Source organism: Hipposideros armiger, unplaced genomic scaffold (assembly GCF_001890085.2).
Source record: "Hipposideros armiger isolate ML-2016 unplaced genomic scaffold, ASM189008v1 scaffold_505, whole genome shotgun sequence".
In the NCBI taxonomy this organism is placed as follows: domain Eukaryota; kingdom Metazoa; phylum Chordata; class Mammalia; order Chiroptera; family Hipposideridae; genus Hipposideros; species Hipposideros armiger.
The window spans coordinates 856548-875242 of record NW_017731855.1 but is presented as its reverse complement, the minus strand read 5'-3'; the positions used below and the strand labels follow the sequence as shown (position 1 = coordinate 875242).

The window sequence follows — 18695 nt, the reverse complement described above, 5'->3', positions numbered from 1 at the left end:
GTGAAGCAACATCCTCCACAACTAGACTGAAGAACAAAACGACAGCAACTTGTCTGTTCCCCTTCCCCCAATTCCCCAGCACTGCTCCCATCCCCCCAATTCCCCAATAAAAACCTTTACACAAAAAAAAGTACATACTTTTTGTTCCAGCAATTTCACTTCTAGGTTTATCCTTAGCAAAAAAATCAGGTAAATAAATGAAAATGTATGCACAAAGTTATTTATTATAGCATTATAATACTGGAACAATTGAAAATATCCAAATATTTAACAGGAAATTTGGACTACTCTCAGGCAGTCGTTAAGAGTAATATTTATGGGGGCTGGCCGAGTGGCGCATTGGTTAAGAGCTGGCTTGGGACACCAGCTCTGAGCAGCAGGGCCCCAGTACGGATCCCACATGAGGGCCAGTGACACTGCCCTTTACAGCTAAGATGGTGAACAACAGCTCAACCTGGAGCTGGGCTACTGTGAGTTGCCGGCAACGACGTAGGCTGCAGGGTGGCTGCAGTGGGCTGCCATAAGCTACTGTGTGTGGCCGGCAGCCAGTGTGAGCTGCCAAGAGCCACCGTGAGCGGCCATCCAGAGGCTGGCGACCAATCTACCTCACCCAGGAAGAGCACAATGTTAATACCAACGTGGGCCAGTGAAGCAATGTCCTTCACAACTAGACTAAAGAACAAAAGGACAGCAACTTGTCTGTTCCCCTTTCCTGATTCCCCAACAAAATCTTTGAGAAAAAAAGAAGAAAAATATTCAGTTATCAGTGGTCAGTGGATACTGTAATAATAGGAAATTATATTTAAAATTTTCTACACTAAATATTTATTGCTTGCATAATGAAGAAAATAAACATTTTTAAAAAGGTATTTTGTGCTAGCTTCCTTAAGATTTGGTAAATTTGTCACATTATCTTTAAATATGGGTGGCGCATTTTTACATGTTCTCATCAAATAATAAAAATAGAAATTACCAAAGATTGACTACTCAAGAATTTAAAATTTTGACTATATTAAATGTTTTTTTTTTTTAGTCACTCACTTTTGGTGGAGAAAGCATTTTATTTACATATCTGCATGTGCCCAAACAATTAAATTATTTAACACCGACAGCTTGTGCTACAGAAAATATAGTAACAACTAAATTTCTATTAACTGCAGAAATTTAAGACAAAATATTAAGTTTTTTGATGGGAGTGATACATTAAACTAAAACGAAAGTAATTAGAAATATCTTACAATAGATTATAGGGAGACTGGCAGAAAATAATCTGACATACACTTAACTGGGCATAAACAAAGCCAGGAATTCAAACCAAAAGAAGTAAAGCTGCATCACCAGAAAGCCTACAAGAGCATTTTGATTTATTTTTACTAATCCTATGAATATTGAATGAAAAAATCCAAAGGAATGGGATACATTCTGGAAAGGAAAAAGCAGAGGAATAAAAAGGAAAAGAAATGATATGAACAGTGCGTTAGAGCTCTCCATTACTGAGGACTTCTAACTACCTACAGGTATGTCTAACTCTGTATGTAACCTATAAATGAGAATAGCCACAAAACCCTGAAGATTTGTTTTATTTTACTAACAATATGTTCTTAATTAAAAGCTAAAGAGCAGCTCAACATTATTTATTCCATATTTTAGGAAAAAAAGGAAGGTGGAGTAGGAAACGTTCTCCTTTGATATTAAGTTTTTCTATACTTTTAAAACCCAGTACATTTTACAGTACTGTGACACATTTAAGCACAGGTCAAGAAATTCATAGAGCTTTAAAATGTAACAACCACCAAAATTACCTATCTCATCCTATAAATCACCTATGATATTACCCAGATAACTGCTGTACCATGCTAGAAGTCATAAAATAAATACACAACATAAAATGTTGGGTAAAATCATTCATTTGGAAAACTATTGATTCAAATTATGTTCATGCAATACTGCAACAAATTAAGTGATACATCCTACGTTTTAAGTGCAAAAACTACCACTTTCCGGCTTTCTACCATGCCTATTACCTGGAGTAGGTACTTTTCCAGGGACAGATAATGAAGCAGCACTTTTGCTCTTGGCTATTGATGCTTTTGTTGGGGTGATCAGGCGCATGATCAAATCATTCTCCCAAAGATCAGTATACAGGTGCTGAACTAAATGATGAGAACAGACAAAATGGATTCAATTGGAGGCCTCAAAAGTATTGGCAATAAAGATTAATGTGAGCTACTGCAAATAACTTTCTCAGCCAAGAAGAAGAGGCAATGAGAACAACACATACATAATAGTGAACTCTGCTACCTGACCAGACTGCATTGTTTGTTAGGGAAGAGAGTACCTGGATAAAGGTGGAAAAGCCACAGCAAACCACAATAACCCCAATGAAGGAATCTAGGTAATGTATTTAACACAACCATACCCAACAGATGGGAGTCTCTATGGAGGAATTCACATATGGAGAAAGAAGTTGTGCGTGACGTAACAACTTTGATATGGATTCCTAGATATGTGCCACTGATGGTCATACTGGTCAAGTCCATTGCCAAAAGCTTTAAGGGACTGACTGAATCTTTTGCTAAAAGTGAAATCTTGTTGAAATCTCTTGTTCCAATAAGTTTTTACGGTCATAAAGATCCCTGTGACAATGGCATTTGTTGTAATAAGATGTGACCTGAATCAATGAAGTGGAGAGTCTACTGTAAGTGAATAGTTCAGTATGAGACAAAAAGCAACAATCATGTTTGACAGGGAAAAGTTTGGGGAAAAGTGTTAGAAACTACCTTAAATAAAGTACTGCAGGAAAAACTGAAATTCCGCATGCAATAAGCAGGGAAAACATGAACAAAGGATGGATGTGGGGTGATGCTATGAAGCAACAAAGCAAAGCTTTAAAGTTCCAAATTGGGCCAGCAATTTAGAACTTTGAAATGCAAATTGATGAAATGATTGAAGGGAATCATCTCCTCTGGTACAAATCTATCTCTTCCAACATCTGTCATCTAGTTTGTCAGCTTCATTAAAGACCACTTGCTTAGATGATGGCAGAATTATTTCATTTAAAGACAGACTCTTCTGGCTTCAGCCAAATAAGCATGGCACCAAAATACATTTTTTAGTTAAATAAGTGATATTTTGGCTTTGAATTTTAGGAATGACTCTTCAAGCAACTGAATGTTGACATATAGATCTCTTTTAAACAACTATTTAAGATTGGTACTTAGAAATAACTAACCACCTGATTCGCTTTCCACTGGTTTTGTTTCCGTAGGTGAATGTTGTTTGCTATTTCTTCTATTCAAAGGTGGGTTTATCTTCTTTTCTTTTTTTTCTGGAGATCAAGGGCAAAGGCATATTATTTTTTACAATCTGTTTAAATTTATTATTTCGGGAGTGAGCCACTCCTTTTTTCAAACATTTTCTATCTTCTCCGCACTCACTTGTAAAAATGTATTTAAACTCCAAATATTATGTAGAGACTCTACATTCCCAAAGTTAAAACTAGTTTACTCTTTGAGTCATCTGAAAATTATTTAGAAAAATGGTAAAAATTAAGAGGGAAAATGCCTGCTACTACTTGAAATCAAAGTTTCCAAATTAGAAGTATACAACGTTTCATTTTAGACACAATCAATGACATCTATTACTAAAGTAACTTATACTTTAGTTGCAACTAGTATTTTTTTAAACAAAAGTGATCATTAACATATGGTCTAGATATATAATTTTAGCAACTCAAACCATTCATAGAGGAAATAATCTGTTTTGTGTAGATACTTTTCCATTTCACTTGAAATATACTGGTTCAGAATATTAAGGAATGTCTGTTTAAAGAATAACTTCTCTTTTGGGGACCTGCAAATAGACAACCTATAGTCATTTGAAAACTCGTGAATTGATAATATAATTGAGCATTATAATCAGGTGATTAAATCACACATACTTTATTATCATACTACAAGAAATGACAAAATGGCATGAATAGTTATTATGAGTCAGCAATGAGTTAGAAAAATAGATTATTTGAATCAGCCAAGATTTAAAATAGGGTTATTTTAAAATATTACAGGTTAGATTATGAACTTCATTTGAGTCTGAAAAGCTCATCTCTCCAGATTGAACAGGTTTCATTTCCGTTTAAAGGGATTTTATAAAGGCAGGCCACTGCCAATATTGGTTTTCTTTTTCCTGAAATCATTAATTACAATACAACATTCATTCATGTGCAATACACGGTACCTTTAAGCAAGTTATTTCACAAAGTATCTTCCACACATACCTGCTTGTATTAAAAACTAGTAAATAAATAATTTAAAGAGTTACTTGGAATTGCTCCTTCAGTGCAACTTAACTAATTATTACCTTGAAAGTCATCACCTGTCCGTTCTGTTTACAAGTCTCATTAATATTGCAAGTTGACATATTAATGCAAGCATACTAGTGTTTGCTTATTATATTAAAAAATGTATTGTCCCTCTGGGGAAAATCTTTCCTAATTCCTCAAAGAAATTAGATAGTAAAACATAGTCAATGATTATGAAAAAATTAAGATATATTAAAATGAAAGTATATAAACATGACATTGCAATGAAAGTTATCTAATATTTCTAAAGGACTGAGTTGGTGAAAAAATTTAATTTTATTATATGACAAGCAAAGTACTAGAGAAACTCTTCCTATATTAATCTATAAATGGACCCAGGCTATATATAAACATGTTATGCATAATGAGGATAACGGTGGGAAGTGGATCAACTTTTGTTAGACCGTTACAAGAGGAAATGTGATGCACCCAGCCTGAACAAAGGACCTTGCAAGCTCATCACTGGAAATTGTACGAGTCCTAAAGGTACAAGTAACAATGTAAGTATAAACAACACAAAAACCATTTCAACACATTGAAACTATAATGTGTAGACAAAAATGAAAATCTTTCCCACTAAGTTAACCACTGCTACAATTCATTCTACTTTAAATGAGATCCAGAATGTTTTGCTGTACCGGAATTTTATAGCAATCAGCGTAACTCCAAAAAATGTCAAGGCACCTAGTAATATTAAAAAAAACAAAACACTTTTTAAATTCAACAATTATGCCTTTTTTCTCAATCCATAAGGCACAAAAGCAGTATTTCTTCTTTTTAATGGCTAAGTTTCAGGGAATGCTGTGGAATGTTGGCCATGTCTTTTTCCTGCCAAGATCACTTCTATTTTCATCTCCATAAAGAAAAATGATTTTTTTATTGATGGGTATGGTTGCCTAATCCATTTCAATTATCAGTGAGAGAAGCACCATGTGCTACAAGCCAGAAATGGTCACTGACACACAGCCAGTTAATGATTTTTTAAATAAGGAGGAGTAATTAAAAGGGCAAATACCAGGAGCAAAAGGTATGTGAAGTATCCATAGTAAGTAACTTCACTGAGATCTTGACTGCAAAACCAGGAAGGTAATTATACTTGCCTGTCAATTGTACAAGGTTGTGAATAACAAATATGTGAAGCAGATCAATATGTCCACTGTTATATACATGCTATTATTTTCCTTAAATGAGGTAACATTAAAAAATTAATGAAAATTAAATGACTAGTTTAACTAGTCCCTACAAAAAATATTTCATTTATAGGTTAGAAAGCATACGAATTAATTTTAAAATAAATTATTGTGCCACTTAATGGCAATGTCTTTTAGTCAAAATATGTTTTGGTTTGGGCAACCTGAGCCCAACAAAACCATCTGATACGATTAATACACAAACCACAAAATGAGGATTTATATTGACACGTATTGATTTTATATATATACATATATTGATCTTTATGTTGGTATACTGAAAATACAAAATGGGGGGAAAAAAAGAAAAGAAAATACAAAATGGTGTGGCGGCCGAGTGGCTTGTGAGCAGGAGCTCTGGGCGGCAGGGCCGCTGGTTCTGATCCCACATGTGCCAGTAAGCTGCGTCCTCTACAGCTAAGATGGTGGGTGGCAGCTTGACCTGGAGCTGGGCTGCCATGAGTCGCTGGAGATGGTGTTAGCTGCAGTGGGGCTGCAATGGGCTGCCTGAAGCTACCTTGAGTGGCCGGCAACCAGTGTGAGCTGCCATTCAATGGCCAGTGGCCGATCTGCCTCAGCCGGGAGGAGCGCAATGGTCACAATACCAACATGGACCAGTGAAGCGATGTCCTCCACAACTAGACTGAAGAACTAAAGGACAGCAACTTGTCTGTTCCCCTTCCTTGATTACCCAATAAAATCTTTTTAAAAAAATCATAATGACCACTACCCACTGTAAAACAATGTGCTCTTCTGAAAGAAATCTAAATGCTCCACAATCTAAAGAAGTGGTCCTCAACCTGTGGGTCACGACCCCTTTGGGGGTCGAACGACCCTTTCATAGGGGTCGCCTAAGACCATCGGAAAACAAAAAGATACTTACATTATGATTCATAACAGCAGCAAAATTACAGTTATAGGGTAGCAACGAAAATAATTTTATGGTTGGGGGTCAGCACAACCTGAGGACTGTATTAAGGGGTTGCGGCATTAGGACTGTTGAAAACCGCTCATCTAAAGAATAAGTGATAATGTAAAAATACATATAAAGAATTGATTTCACTGATTTGAAATTCAGCAGAGTACATGATGTAACTACTCACTTTTGGCAATAGAATTTTGAAGACCTGTAGATGACACAGTCGTTTGTTTGTGTAAACCAGAAGTCTCCTTTTCAAGTTTTTCAGTAGATACAGATCGTTTCTTAACTGAGAAAAGATATAGTATTTACCATATTCATATTTTAAGAAAGCATCATTAGCTGAAACAACATGAGTTCATGATGTACTTCTATGGAGCATAATAAACATGCATTAATTAGGTATACAACGTTCACTGTCAGTCATTCCTTAAAAAACTATATATATTTAACTTGTGTTTTATGAAATTGTGTAGAATTATGTCCACATACAGGGAAATTTACAGTACACCAGTTGTATAAATAAGGCAGATTTAATGTTTTAAATATGCATTGTATTAAAGCTTATTAATTATTAATCATTTTATACTGATTATGAGAAATGGTAAGATTTTGGATATATTGGATAAAATAAAATTGTAAAATTTTCACAGGTTTCTTTTGCAATCTCATGACACAGGTGGAAAACTGTGCCTACCAAAGAGTACATGGCAGGACTTCCATTTAGATACAAAACTCAAGGGGGTGACCAATTAGCTGAGTTGGTTAGAGCGTGGTGCTGATAACACCAAGGTTGCCAGTTTGATTCCTGCATGGGCCACGGTGAGCTGCACCCTCCTTAGGAGTCAGCTGGCATGAGAGCAATGCATAGCCAATGACTATGGCTGTTCCCCAATAAAAAATATTTTTAAGGGCTGGCCAAGTGGCTCAGCTGGTTAAGAGCTCACTTGGGAGCACCAGCTCTGAGCAGCAGGGCTGCAGTTCGGATCCCACATTGAGGGCCAGTGACGCTCGCCCTTTACAGCAAAGATGATAAACAACAGCTCGACCTGGAGCTGGGCTGCTGTGAGTCGCCGGCAATGGTGTAGGCTGCTGCAGGGCTGCAGTGGGCTGCCGTGAGCTATGTGAGTGGCTGGCAGCCAGCGTCAGCGGCCAGCAGCCGGTGTGAGCTACCGGGAGCCACTGTGAGCGTCCGACCAACGACCGGCAACCAATTGCCTCGCCCGGGAAGAGCACAATGATCATACCAACACGGGCCAGTGAAGCAACATCCTCCACAACTAGACTGAAGAACAAAACAGCAATTTGTCTACCTGTCTATTCCCTTCCCCGATTCCCTAACGCTGTTACCCTCCCCGCAATTCCCCAATAAAATCTTTATAAAAAAGTTTTTTTTAAAAGATACAAAACTCTAAACCTTGTTGTAAATGCAACCTCATACTAATAGCCAACATTTAAATACATGAGCATGAATGAACTTTAATAGTTGTATTAATTACCAGCTTTATTTTCAGAGGTCACTGCCACGGAGCCTTCCCAGGACCATCTTTTTTGGCGTTGATCAACAGTGTTACTCCGCTCCGAAGTACGACAGAGAACAGCCTTGAATTTTTCCTATTCAAAATATATGCCAACAATTTTTACATATTCCTTATAGTGGTTAGTGTAATTTTGATATGTGGGTTACAAAACACCATCATCAAATTTTCGTATCAGGCAAAAATTTTTTTGTATCAGGTAAAAGTTAAAAATAGAGATACATTTCAGTTATCAATCATTATCAGTGCTACTCCTGAATAACTAGGTTTTAATCTTATGAATCAGAATCGAGGAACTGACTGTACCTCCCTCTGCTTATATCATTAGGAAATTTAGAACCAAATTTGTAGCCTATTTCTAGCAACTATACAAAGACTGAGTATAGTCCACTTTTGTGTTTGCTAATAATACCCTATGTTTTATTACTTTCCTACTTTAATTTCCCCCTCTGCTTGACTTCCTCAAGCATTTATCATCTGGCTATGGTATATATTTTTTTGAAAATATACCTGAAATTCTTTTTAGAACGGGGCAGGAAAAAAAATCAACTAATACACACAGAAGTGAAATCTATGCCAGAGTCATCTATTATGCCCACACTTATAACATCTTAAATTCTGGTGTTAACTAACACAGTTTTAAAAAAATACGGCCGGCCGAGTGGCGCACTGGTTTGGAGCTAGCTTGGGACGCCAGCTCTGAGCAGCAGGGCCCCGGTTCAGATGCTACATGAGGGCCAGTGACGCTGCGCCCTCTACAGCTAAGATGCTGAACAACAGGTCAACCTGGAGCTGGGCTGCCGTGAGTCGTAGGGCTGCAGTGGGGCTGGCCCGGCAGCTGGCGTGAGCTGCCGAGAGCCACTGTCCAATGGCTGGCGAGCAACTGCCTAACCCCGGAAGAATGCAATGATAATACCAACATGGGCCAGTGTAGGGATGCCCTCCACAACTAGACTGAAGAACAAAAGGAGAGTAACTTGTCTGTTCCCCTCCCTCAATTCCCCAATAAAATCTTAAAAAAAAATCCCATGTGTTTGTCTTGACCTCAACTTCAATTTAAACTGCTCAAGATAACAGCTATACAAAGGTATATGTCACACTGTGGAAAACAACTCCACTGCCAGAAATGAGGTGGTCTTCTTTTCTTAGATATTTTTCACTCCTGTGCTATAACATACCATGGGCTATATACTCAGGTAAGCAAATCAACTTCAGGGCCAGAAAGTTTTCTCTTTTTCCCTGACAACAACTGTTTCTTAGCAACATCATCCTTATAATGTCACCACCGTTTCTCTGAGGGCAATGAGCGTCAACATACCAGGAAAAATGAAGAATCATCCATATCCTCTGCAGAGAATAACAATTGTAATTCTTAAAATAAAATTTATATAATGGTAGGTAATATTTTAAAATTATATTTTTTGGAAGAACTGACTGGGTGGTGAACACACAATGTAATATATAGATGACATATTACAGAATTGTATACCTATGTAACCTTACTAACATCGTCACCCCAATAAACTTTAATTTAAAAAATATGTATTTTCTAATAGAAAGTTGTTTTGTTACTTAGAAACCCAGAAACTATAATAAAGACTAAAAACAGATTAATTTTACATTATAAAACCTTTCTGATTCCTAAGAATTCTATACCGCTGTTTCCAAATGCACTGACCCTCTGTGCTCAGAGGTTCCTTCCAGCATCTGTGGCTCAGATGTATCTCCCGCCGCAGCCCCCAACCCCCAGCCTACTTAGTGTCCCATGGCCCCTGTTCTGCTGGGCCCCCCCAGCTCTCTAGGCCCTTTGTCTTTGTCTTTCTGCCTCTTCTGCCATGTCTCTGCCTTCCTTTCTGTCTGCAGTGTCATTTTGCTGCATTTGCTCTCTCGGATTCCTCTTTCTTTAAGATGGTATTTTTTTTCTCAGTCCCTGGGACTATCTCTCTCCTCCAAGGACCATCCCCCACTTTGCACACACAGTTTTGTTTTGCTTTCTTTGGTTTTCTTAGTTTACATTCTCTCTGTCTCACACACTCACACATACACACACACACAACACACACACATTCTCTTTAACATAGATATGTAAATTAAGATGCTGTTTCACAAAGGAAAATGGAGAGTGACAAATTCTGAGAGTCCATCAAATGATGAAATGTGAAAAAAGACAGACATAAACAACTATATAAAAAGGTTAAAAAAGACAGAGAAAGTGGTACTGGGTCACGGATGGGGAGGAAATGTCACAAGGGCAGTCCTAGAATAAGGAAGCCCCACAGACGGAGGTAGGAGCTGGGGTTGAGGCATGCGCCGGAGCAACTGTATGGACAAGGAAGGAGGAAAAGTGAGCCGCAGAAAAAGACACAGAGAAGAAGGCTCGTGGGGAGAAATGGAACCAAAGAGAAGAGAAAAAGAAATTTAAAATTTAGAGCAACAGAATAAAAAAAAGAGAGAGGAAGATAAAAACACACATACTGAGAGAAGAAGCAGGAAGTCCAAAGATGGGGAGAGAAAAAGAAAGAAGCTGAAACAGAGAAAGCAACAAGAAAAGTGAGGCACCTCGGGCAGGAAAAGGCCAGAGTCAGGCAGCAAACCAGAAGACAGACTAAGACTTATTTAGGGATACTTGAGAATCACTGGGATAAAAAAAAAGAAAATGCCAGCAAGAAAGAGAATGGTGTCACAGAGAATGTGCTGGATTCAGAAGAAAGAGTCAAGGATACTGAGTAAAGCAGTGGAATGACCTACAGGACAAAAATTTGGTGTCAGAGAGAATCATACAGAATGAGACAGCTACTCAGATGCCCATGTATACACAATAAAAGGCAAACCGACAGAAGGGACGGAAGCGAGGGCACCACAAAGGGAGCGACTCATACCAAGAGAGTGCCAAACACCAACAAAGAGTCCGGAAAAGAGAAGAGAACAGTGGGTCACAAAACAACACAGAGAAAGAAGGGAATGTGAGGAACGAGAGGGAGGAGAGAGTGAGCGCACACAAGAGGGAGCCAGGAGAATGTGGAAGGGAGAGCTGTGCTCGCATTTGGCTGAGTCCCAGTCAAATGCCGGGACTCAGTCAGGCAACTAGAGGAGCTGTGAGAAGTGAGCCTGTCAGATGGGGGGGGGACCTGTCAAGGCGGACCAGAAGGTGGGTCTGTGAATATCAGGAATTGGGCCAACACTGAAAGTTTTTGGTGGGAGACACACACACAGAGCAAACCGCAGGCCTCAGGCACCCCAGGTACCATGTCCTGAAGGTGGACAGGGCTGTCTCTTCCTGGATCTACGAGGTGTCTGTTAACCTCAGCCAGTGAGTCTAAAACTCCTGGGATCTGACCGGACAGGGGCAAATGAGACTAGTGTTGCAGGGACGAAAGGAAGAAATGGGATTGGTTCCCCTTCCACAGGTTAGACAAGTAAAGGCAGAGAAGGGCTATAACAAAACAAAGTGTTCCAGACCCAGGCAACACACTGTAATATCTGATTAGCAGGCTAGAAAAATATGTACCCTTTCTTCCCGTAATTTTTGTTTTCTTTTTTCTTCTGCGGATATTCTTCGCTGTTCATCTTTTTCTTTTTGTTCTCGGAGCTTTCGTTGTTTTTCTTCCATCTGTTTTTCATACTGGATCTTGGCCTTTCTTTCTTTCTCAAGTAGCTGTATTTCCTTATTAGCTGAAATATTCCAAATACAAGGTGTGTAAGAACCACTAAAATATTTAAGTTTTCCACATTACAGAGAAGGAAAAACTAATTTCATCCTCTTTCTTAAAAATAACCTGTGCTGATAACTAAAGATTTATTATATAAGTGAACAGAGATGGCCACTACTCATTTTCACTGGGTGTTCATTTAACTCCAGAGAACTAAATTAGCTTAGATAGATGACTCTCCTCCTGGTCTGAACCAAAATTCCAAATTAAAAAGAAATAGTTTTGCTCATGTGATGTTTCTGCTGCTTTGAGCTACAGAGTCCAACCCCACCAGCTTAACATAGTGTACTTAAAATAATAATTAAAAAAAAATACACGGCCAGGATATACATTTTTTCCTTCTACTAGGAAACTTCTTTCAAAGGCCTCATCTATACAGACCAAATTAAACATGCCAGTTCATGGACTTAGTCCCATACCACATTTTGATGTTTTCCTATATTCAAATTTCCCCTCCCTTAAGCCTGGAGAGCATCTAGGCAGTTGTAAAATACTGTCCTACTAAGAGCTCGGAAGAAACAGCTTGTCACCAAAACAAAGGCAATTGATATTCCATTTGAATGAAGTTAAGCACTAGCATTGTCAGTGAGATTTACAAGACCCAAGGAGAAAAATGCATGGTTGAGAAAGCATTCCCTCAAGGTGTAGAAAGGCTCCTTTTTTTACATCCAAATTAATACAAAGTTCCACTGGAGACGCATACCAATCAGTGAAAGATATCCTGTCTATGTTAGGATTCTAATCAACCTCATCTTCATCTTAATATAATTTCTACTGAAATCCCATTCTACTTGTTTCTACAAAATGCTGAAGAAATTTTCATACTTTAGTTTTCAGAAAATTAAAGCTAACAGAGGCTACTACTTCAAAAATGAAACAATGTAGTCAAATACTTTTCATGGGCCTTCTTTAACTGATTTAGTATAAGCATTTAGTATAACGTAATGCATAATACAAAAAGTATAATCTATCATATAAACAGATTAGGAAAAGTAAATAAAACCACTTGGGAAATATATAAGGCCTTACTATAAAATTCATTCTGATTGTTTTTTTTAAAAGTCCAAAATATACCATCTTGTTGTCGTCTCATTTCTTCCCTGCGCTCCTTTGCTAATTTTTGTTTTATGTCATTTTTAAGCACAGATCCATCTATTATTACTAAAAAAAGAAAAGAAAAGAATGGACATTAGCAGGGTATCAAATGTTAATGATATGACACTGACATCTATCAAAGCATTCTAGAAATTATACCTGGTTTAAATGCTGATCTTGTATTTGAGGATTGGGATGTAAGTGAGCTAGAGCCACTCTGATTCCGTCTTTCTTTAGCAATTGCATGAGCAGCAGCAACTAAAATACAGGGAGATAAAGGAAGGGGATTAGATATTAAGACTACAAACAACTAATACAGGGGGCAGCAAAGCATAGCCAATTGTGTCTTTGATGATAAAGGATAGCATCTCTTCTGTAAGACAAGTCATGACGGGTTAATCAGGGTCAACAACAAAGACATACGGAGTTCAGGATGTTCAACAATAATTTCACAAAGAATTAAAAGCGCGTGCTGTGGATGTGCCAGCATATCCGTGGACACAGAGAGAGAGATCTCTGTTAAAGGGAGTAGCAGTACAAGTTTGTGGATGAGTAGGAGCTAATGATTAACAGCTTTCAAAGATGCCTCAGATGAGACACTGCGCCTACACTAGAAAAAGTGAGCTGGCAAGGAACTGGAAAACAGGTTTCGCCACAAATTGGGAATTTAGAAAGGATTTGGAGTTTATGGATCTTAATTTGGAAGCAAAAGTGTCAACAGTGAGATCCTCAGAGACAGGGCCCAATATTAAGGAGTACATTTACTTACAACCGACCTAGCAGGGGCTTTCTACCCCGGTGGCACACTAATCTCCTAAATTGCTTTTAAAAAAGTAGCAATGCCTGCCCCTCCCTGCCCCCACTCTCTGGTGGTGGGGCCCAGCCTTTGCAGATGCTAAAAGCTCTATTCTGATGCATAGTGAAGGTGGAAGACCAGTCAAGGAATTTGCAATTAGATGGTCTTCTTCTAGGTAGAAAAAAGTCAAGCAAATATAAACTCCACAATACAAATTTACATATGTCTTGTAGAAGCAGGCAAAAACCTGGTAAATAAACTTCAAAAAGGGGTTGGGGGATGGGTGTAAAAGTTGAAGGGGAATACAGTCAATAATATTGTGCTAAGTTTGCAGTGACAGGTGATTACTAGACTTGGTGTGGTGGTCACATTGTTAGGTACATAAATGTCAAATCACTATACTGTACACCTGAAACTAATTTAATATGGCATACCAACTATACTTAAATAAAGTAAACTTTAATAAAGGTGAAATACAAAGGCAGCACAATTTGAGGCAAAGTAAGAAAATCTAAAATTCTAGATGATACGCACGCACATTATTATTGAGTTTTCCCTGAAACCTTTAATACCATGTATGGCTGTTTCTAAAATGCCCCACAATAAGGGTCATCTTCAGGAAGGATCTGGAGAATAACACTCTACACTGTCTTCTACCCTGGTATGAAAGTACAAGAAATATGATTCCGGGGTTCTGCATACAATTCTGGTTTCTATATATCAAGGAAAATATAACAGCTGATTACGGGCAGTTAAAATAATTAAGAAAATAGAGGGGCTGTCGTTGTCCTCATAGATTGAAAGGATGCGGAGATGTTAGCTGCCACTGAGGAATGATATCTGGGAGTCATTTTACAGAGTAACCTTGAAAGTGACATCACAATGGCGCCACGGGGATCACCATTTCAAAAGAGAAAAAATATTTTTTTTTTACCCCAGAGATCTAACAGCTCAGATAATCCATGACCTAGCTAAATTTGAAGATTCAACTCTTCCCAGCTTCCTTAATAATTCAACTACTGGCAATTTTGTAGACCACTATTATCTCTGAATTTGAATACTAATGTATTAGGAAAAATTCTTAAATATACTCTATAAATTAATTAAGCCTTCCTATAGATCCATCCTCCCACTTGCAACATTTCTGTGTGAGCACAGAGAAAACAAGCTGTTTTTGCACATTTGGTTTTCTTGCTTAGAAGTCCAAAGGAAAGTCCATATTTTGGCACAGTTTAGCTAACTATGAGGGCAATTTCTCTCAAAATGTACAATTTACCAAATTTAGAGGTCTTATTAAACAGAGGAAACCTTAGAATTAGCTGAGGCAGGAATAAAAAACCAAATCATAGAAAGGTTAATGTGGTAATATTAAATATTAATATTAAAATCAAATCTGATTTTCAGACCTTTTTATCAAAATTCCTACTGGCAAGAAATACATTCACCAAAAGGACAGGCTCTGAAAATCATTTAAAATATCCATGCAATGGGAGAAAGCCTTTAATGTCTGGACTTAAGAGAGTGAAGGTTTTATTCCACTCGATAGAATGAGGGAATTTTTTTACCATTCATTTTAAAGTAACAGCAAGGTGCGGGAAGCATACCACAGTATTTCTGTAGTTCTTCTACTAATGCTAAATCCCAAAGTAAGGTAAAAAATTACCTTTGCTTGGAGATAAAATACAAAAATGTGTAGAGTTTTATTACTAAAACAGAATTATGAATCTTACTCTATACTTAGGGTACTTTCCCAAAAATTGCCGTAACAAATAATGTACATCACTTCACCATATATGAAGTTCTTTTCATTTGTATTACCTCATTCAATTCTCATAACAATCCTATAAAGTGGATATCATTGTTTTCCACATTTTTTTTACACATAAGACTGAAGCTAAACATCACTTTCCCACATTACACAGGTAGTAACGGTGAAGCCAGAACTTGATGGAATGGTAAAGGAGCAACTATACTTTGAAACATTACATAATTATCAAAGACCAGACTATACATATCCCACTTAATCTTTATACGAGTTAGTTCATTCTTCTCAACTCAGCTACTTTCTAATGTTACTTCTGTTTAAAATGTCACAAAAAAAGAAAACGAGATCTAAATGGATAAAGTTGATTCAACAAGAAGTAAATGAAATATATGGGTTTTGGTTTAAAATATACTTTGAAAATACAGCAATGGAATGCATGATTTTAAAGTAAAGCATTTACCTTTTTTGCGAGACAGAAAGCACTATTGTGCTGTGGGTAAGAAAGGTCTAAATTTAAAGAAAAAGTGTAAGATAGTACAAAAAGAAAACCATTCTCCTCCTATGAGGGGCAAACTTACAATCAATAATCCTACCCAGCCCAATAAAAGCCTCAGAATAAAATGAACCAAAAACAGGCGCCACCAGAATGCCAAAGTTAAAGAATGCTTTCCACCTAATAGGTTTTTATTTTTTATTTATTTTTTTTTCTCTTGTTATCCTAATAGGTTTTTAAAAAGATGTCATTGAAATTTTGAAGCCCCTTTTGGACATCAAGCATTTTAGCTCATTACTGACTTCAATACAGTGGAAAATATCCACTTCTTTCTGCCCCCCACCCCCGTTCAACACACACACACACACAGGATCTGTGTAACTAGAGCTCTGCCTCCACTAGGATGAACTAAATGCAGGACAGGAAGAACACTCCATGACAACTAGTTCAAGAATGGTAACAATCTTCCTAAGGCTGCACCGAAGCACAATCACACTAAAATGCTTAATCTTATGAGATGTCAACGATAAATATTCATCCCCATACTTATTCAGCAATTCTGTATTGTCTGCCACTAATGTTGCTCTTGAATCACCTTCAGAATGCAACATAAAAATCTGTAGCCTCACCTCTTCATGACCTTCCTTCCCCAAGACCCTTTCTTCTATCCTCATGAGAAATATTAGATCACATAAACTAGAATTTTGTATAGGTAGGAAAGGGCATAGATTGCCAAAAATGATTGAACAATTTTTTTTAATTTGTTATAAAAAGAGCTACGGTTGCGTGGGCAGAGAACAACCATACTACGAAATTAATTGTTACAGAGTAACAGATTAAGGGCTACTCACTGTTATTTGGACAACAGAATAAAAAGAAGCAACTGCCACAAAGTGGCAAAAGATTTCAGGAAGGGCTGAGACTATGAGGGCAGTTCTGGTCTAGCATGTGATGTTTTCAATTTCTAACATAAAATGGGCAGCAAAGATGTCAGCTATGGTCCTGGGTTAAGCCTTTTTGCATGGCTTTTTAAGTTTCTGGGTTGAAACACTGAATTCAAGCAACTGTCCTATATAAAATTTTAAATTTTTAAAATATTTTTTAAATGTTCAATACACAAATGTTTGGGGGAGGTTGGGGTTATCAGGAATGCTGGTTAATTTAAACCGCTGAAATAAACCAATGCCAGAAAGACTTAGGTGTCAATAAGCAATAAAACAATCTTAATGAGTTGCAAACTCTCTAGATGAACTATAAATAACTAGAGACTGAGATTTTCTCCCAATGGAACGATTCAAGTGTTATTTGCTTCTGACACATTATTTGGGAAGTTGATCCAAAGCGTTCTGAAGCAACGTAAAGCCTCCCAATCGGAGCCAACCGAAATTAATTTTTCAACTGCAAATGAAAACATCTCCAAGGATTTCAATAAAAATTAATAAGATCGTTTTATACAAGTTCATGTAGGAGGAAACTAGCCAGAGAACTAGCTAAAAGCAACCTCCCACACAAGCAAGACATAGTATCTCGCTCACATAGTGGAACACTCTCCTGGGCTATGCGATGTGCTGCCAAATTTTACAAAATTAACGATTTTGGGGGACGGGGAGGGGGCTTTTTGGAGCCGGGGCCAATTTAGGAGAAGCACTTTGAATCAGTTCAGCCTACGGTCTGCAAGATGTCCCAGGGAAGGTGACATCTTGGCGAAGTCAAGTGCTACAGCAGGCGTATCAGGAGGAACTAGAGAGCCAAGTTTCATCTCAACTTCGGCTCTCGCCTCACTGCACCTTGATCAGAAGGGTGCGGGAGGTAAGCCTCGCGGAGAGGCAAGGACTGCAACCGCGAGAAAGCATTAGAGCGCAAGCGCTCGCGGGCAGAGGGAAAAAGTCTAACCGCCGGTGCCTGGAAGGGTTGCCCCGGCCGCGAGGGGCGGTCCGAGCGCGCGGGGTCCCGGCGGGCGCACGTACATCCCGGACAGCGGCGCGTCCGTTCGGGCGGTGGCACGGGCGCCGGCCGCCCCCGCAACGGCAGGCGGGGCTCGGGTCCGTCCGCTGGGTCTGGGGCTCCAGCCTCCCCCGCACCAGCACCACCCGTTAGTTCCGTCGCGCCCCGCCCGCGGAGGTTCGGCCGTTGGGGGCGGCAGCTGAGCCGTTGGCTGCGGGACTTCAGCCGTTAGCGGCGCTGGCCTGCCGTCTCCCCTCGCGTCCCTGTCCCACCACGGCTCCCCATCCCATCCCAGGGAGGACCGGACGGCTCGAGGCGACTCCGGAGTAAACTTTTCTGCCGCCCGCCGTGCAGCCCCAACTGGTCTTGGGGGCCACGGGAACCCGGCCTCCCGCAAGGCCCGAGTCCCCCGTCCCCGCCCCACCAGCCGCCGCCCGCTCACCCATGCGTTCCCTCAGCCCCCTCAGGGATGTGCTACCGCCAACGCTGGGACGCTCCGCCATCTTCCGAGCAGATGAGCCGGGAGCAGCAGCTACCGCTGCGGCCACAGTGCGCAGGCTCTGGCTCGGCCGCCGCTCAGCCCCTGGCCTCAGCCCCGCTGGGCGGGGCAGGGCGGGGACCAAATGGGGCCGCCCCGCCCACCTGAGACCCGCGAACTGGGCCGCGCAGCTTTCCACCCGCCCTGTCGTGTGACTAGGCTGGGCCGAGACCACCGTGTCTAAGCAACCCTCTTCTACGTTCCCCGCTCTCCCCGCACCCTTATTGTGGGCCAGCAAATCCTCACGCGAGTTGGCCACGCAACATTCCTTTTGCTCATGTCACTTCTACCTGGCAACTCAGTGACATTCCTTCATTCGTTCACTTCGGTAGCTTTTATTGAGTGCC

General features: G+C 39.4%; 1 protein-coding gene across 10 annotated transcripts in view; it reads right to left on the bottom strand.

Annotated features, from left to right (window-relative positions):
* The window catches only part of MAP7D3 (MAP7 domain containing 3), a 31788-nt gene extending 13397 nt beyond the window's left edge, over positions 1-18391 (bottom strand). For 4 of the 10 annotated variants that reach the window (XM_019667770.1, XM_019667763.1, XM_019667765.1 and 1 more), the window contains exons 1-8: positions 18253-18386; positions 12972-13070; positions 12792-12878; positions 11516-11679; positions 7969-8083; positions 6654-6758; positions 3236-3328; positions 2025-2153 (exon numbers count right to left, since the gene is read on the bottom strand). In XM_019667770.1, the coding sequence (XP_019523315.1) occupies positions 2025-2153; positions 3236-3328; positions 6654-6758; positions 7969-8083; positions 11516-11679; positions 12792-12878; positions 12972-13070; positions 18253-18313 (853 nt within the window). In that variant the 5' untranslated portion in view covers positions 18314-18386. Of the gene's footprint in view, positions 1-2024; positions 2154-3235; positions 3329-6653; positions 6759-7968; positions 8084-11515; positions 11680-12791; positions 12879-12971; positions 13071-18252 lie in introns of all 10 variants that reach the window. The other 6 variants (XM_019667766.1, XM_019667769.1, XM_019667768.1 and 3 more) reach the window with 6 other exon arrangements.
* Between the last annotated feature and the right edge of the window lie 304 nt (positions 18392-18695).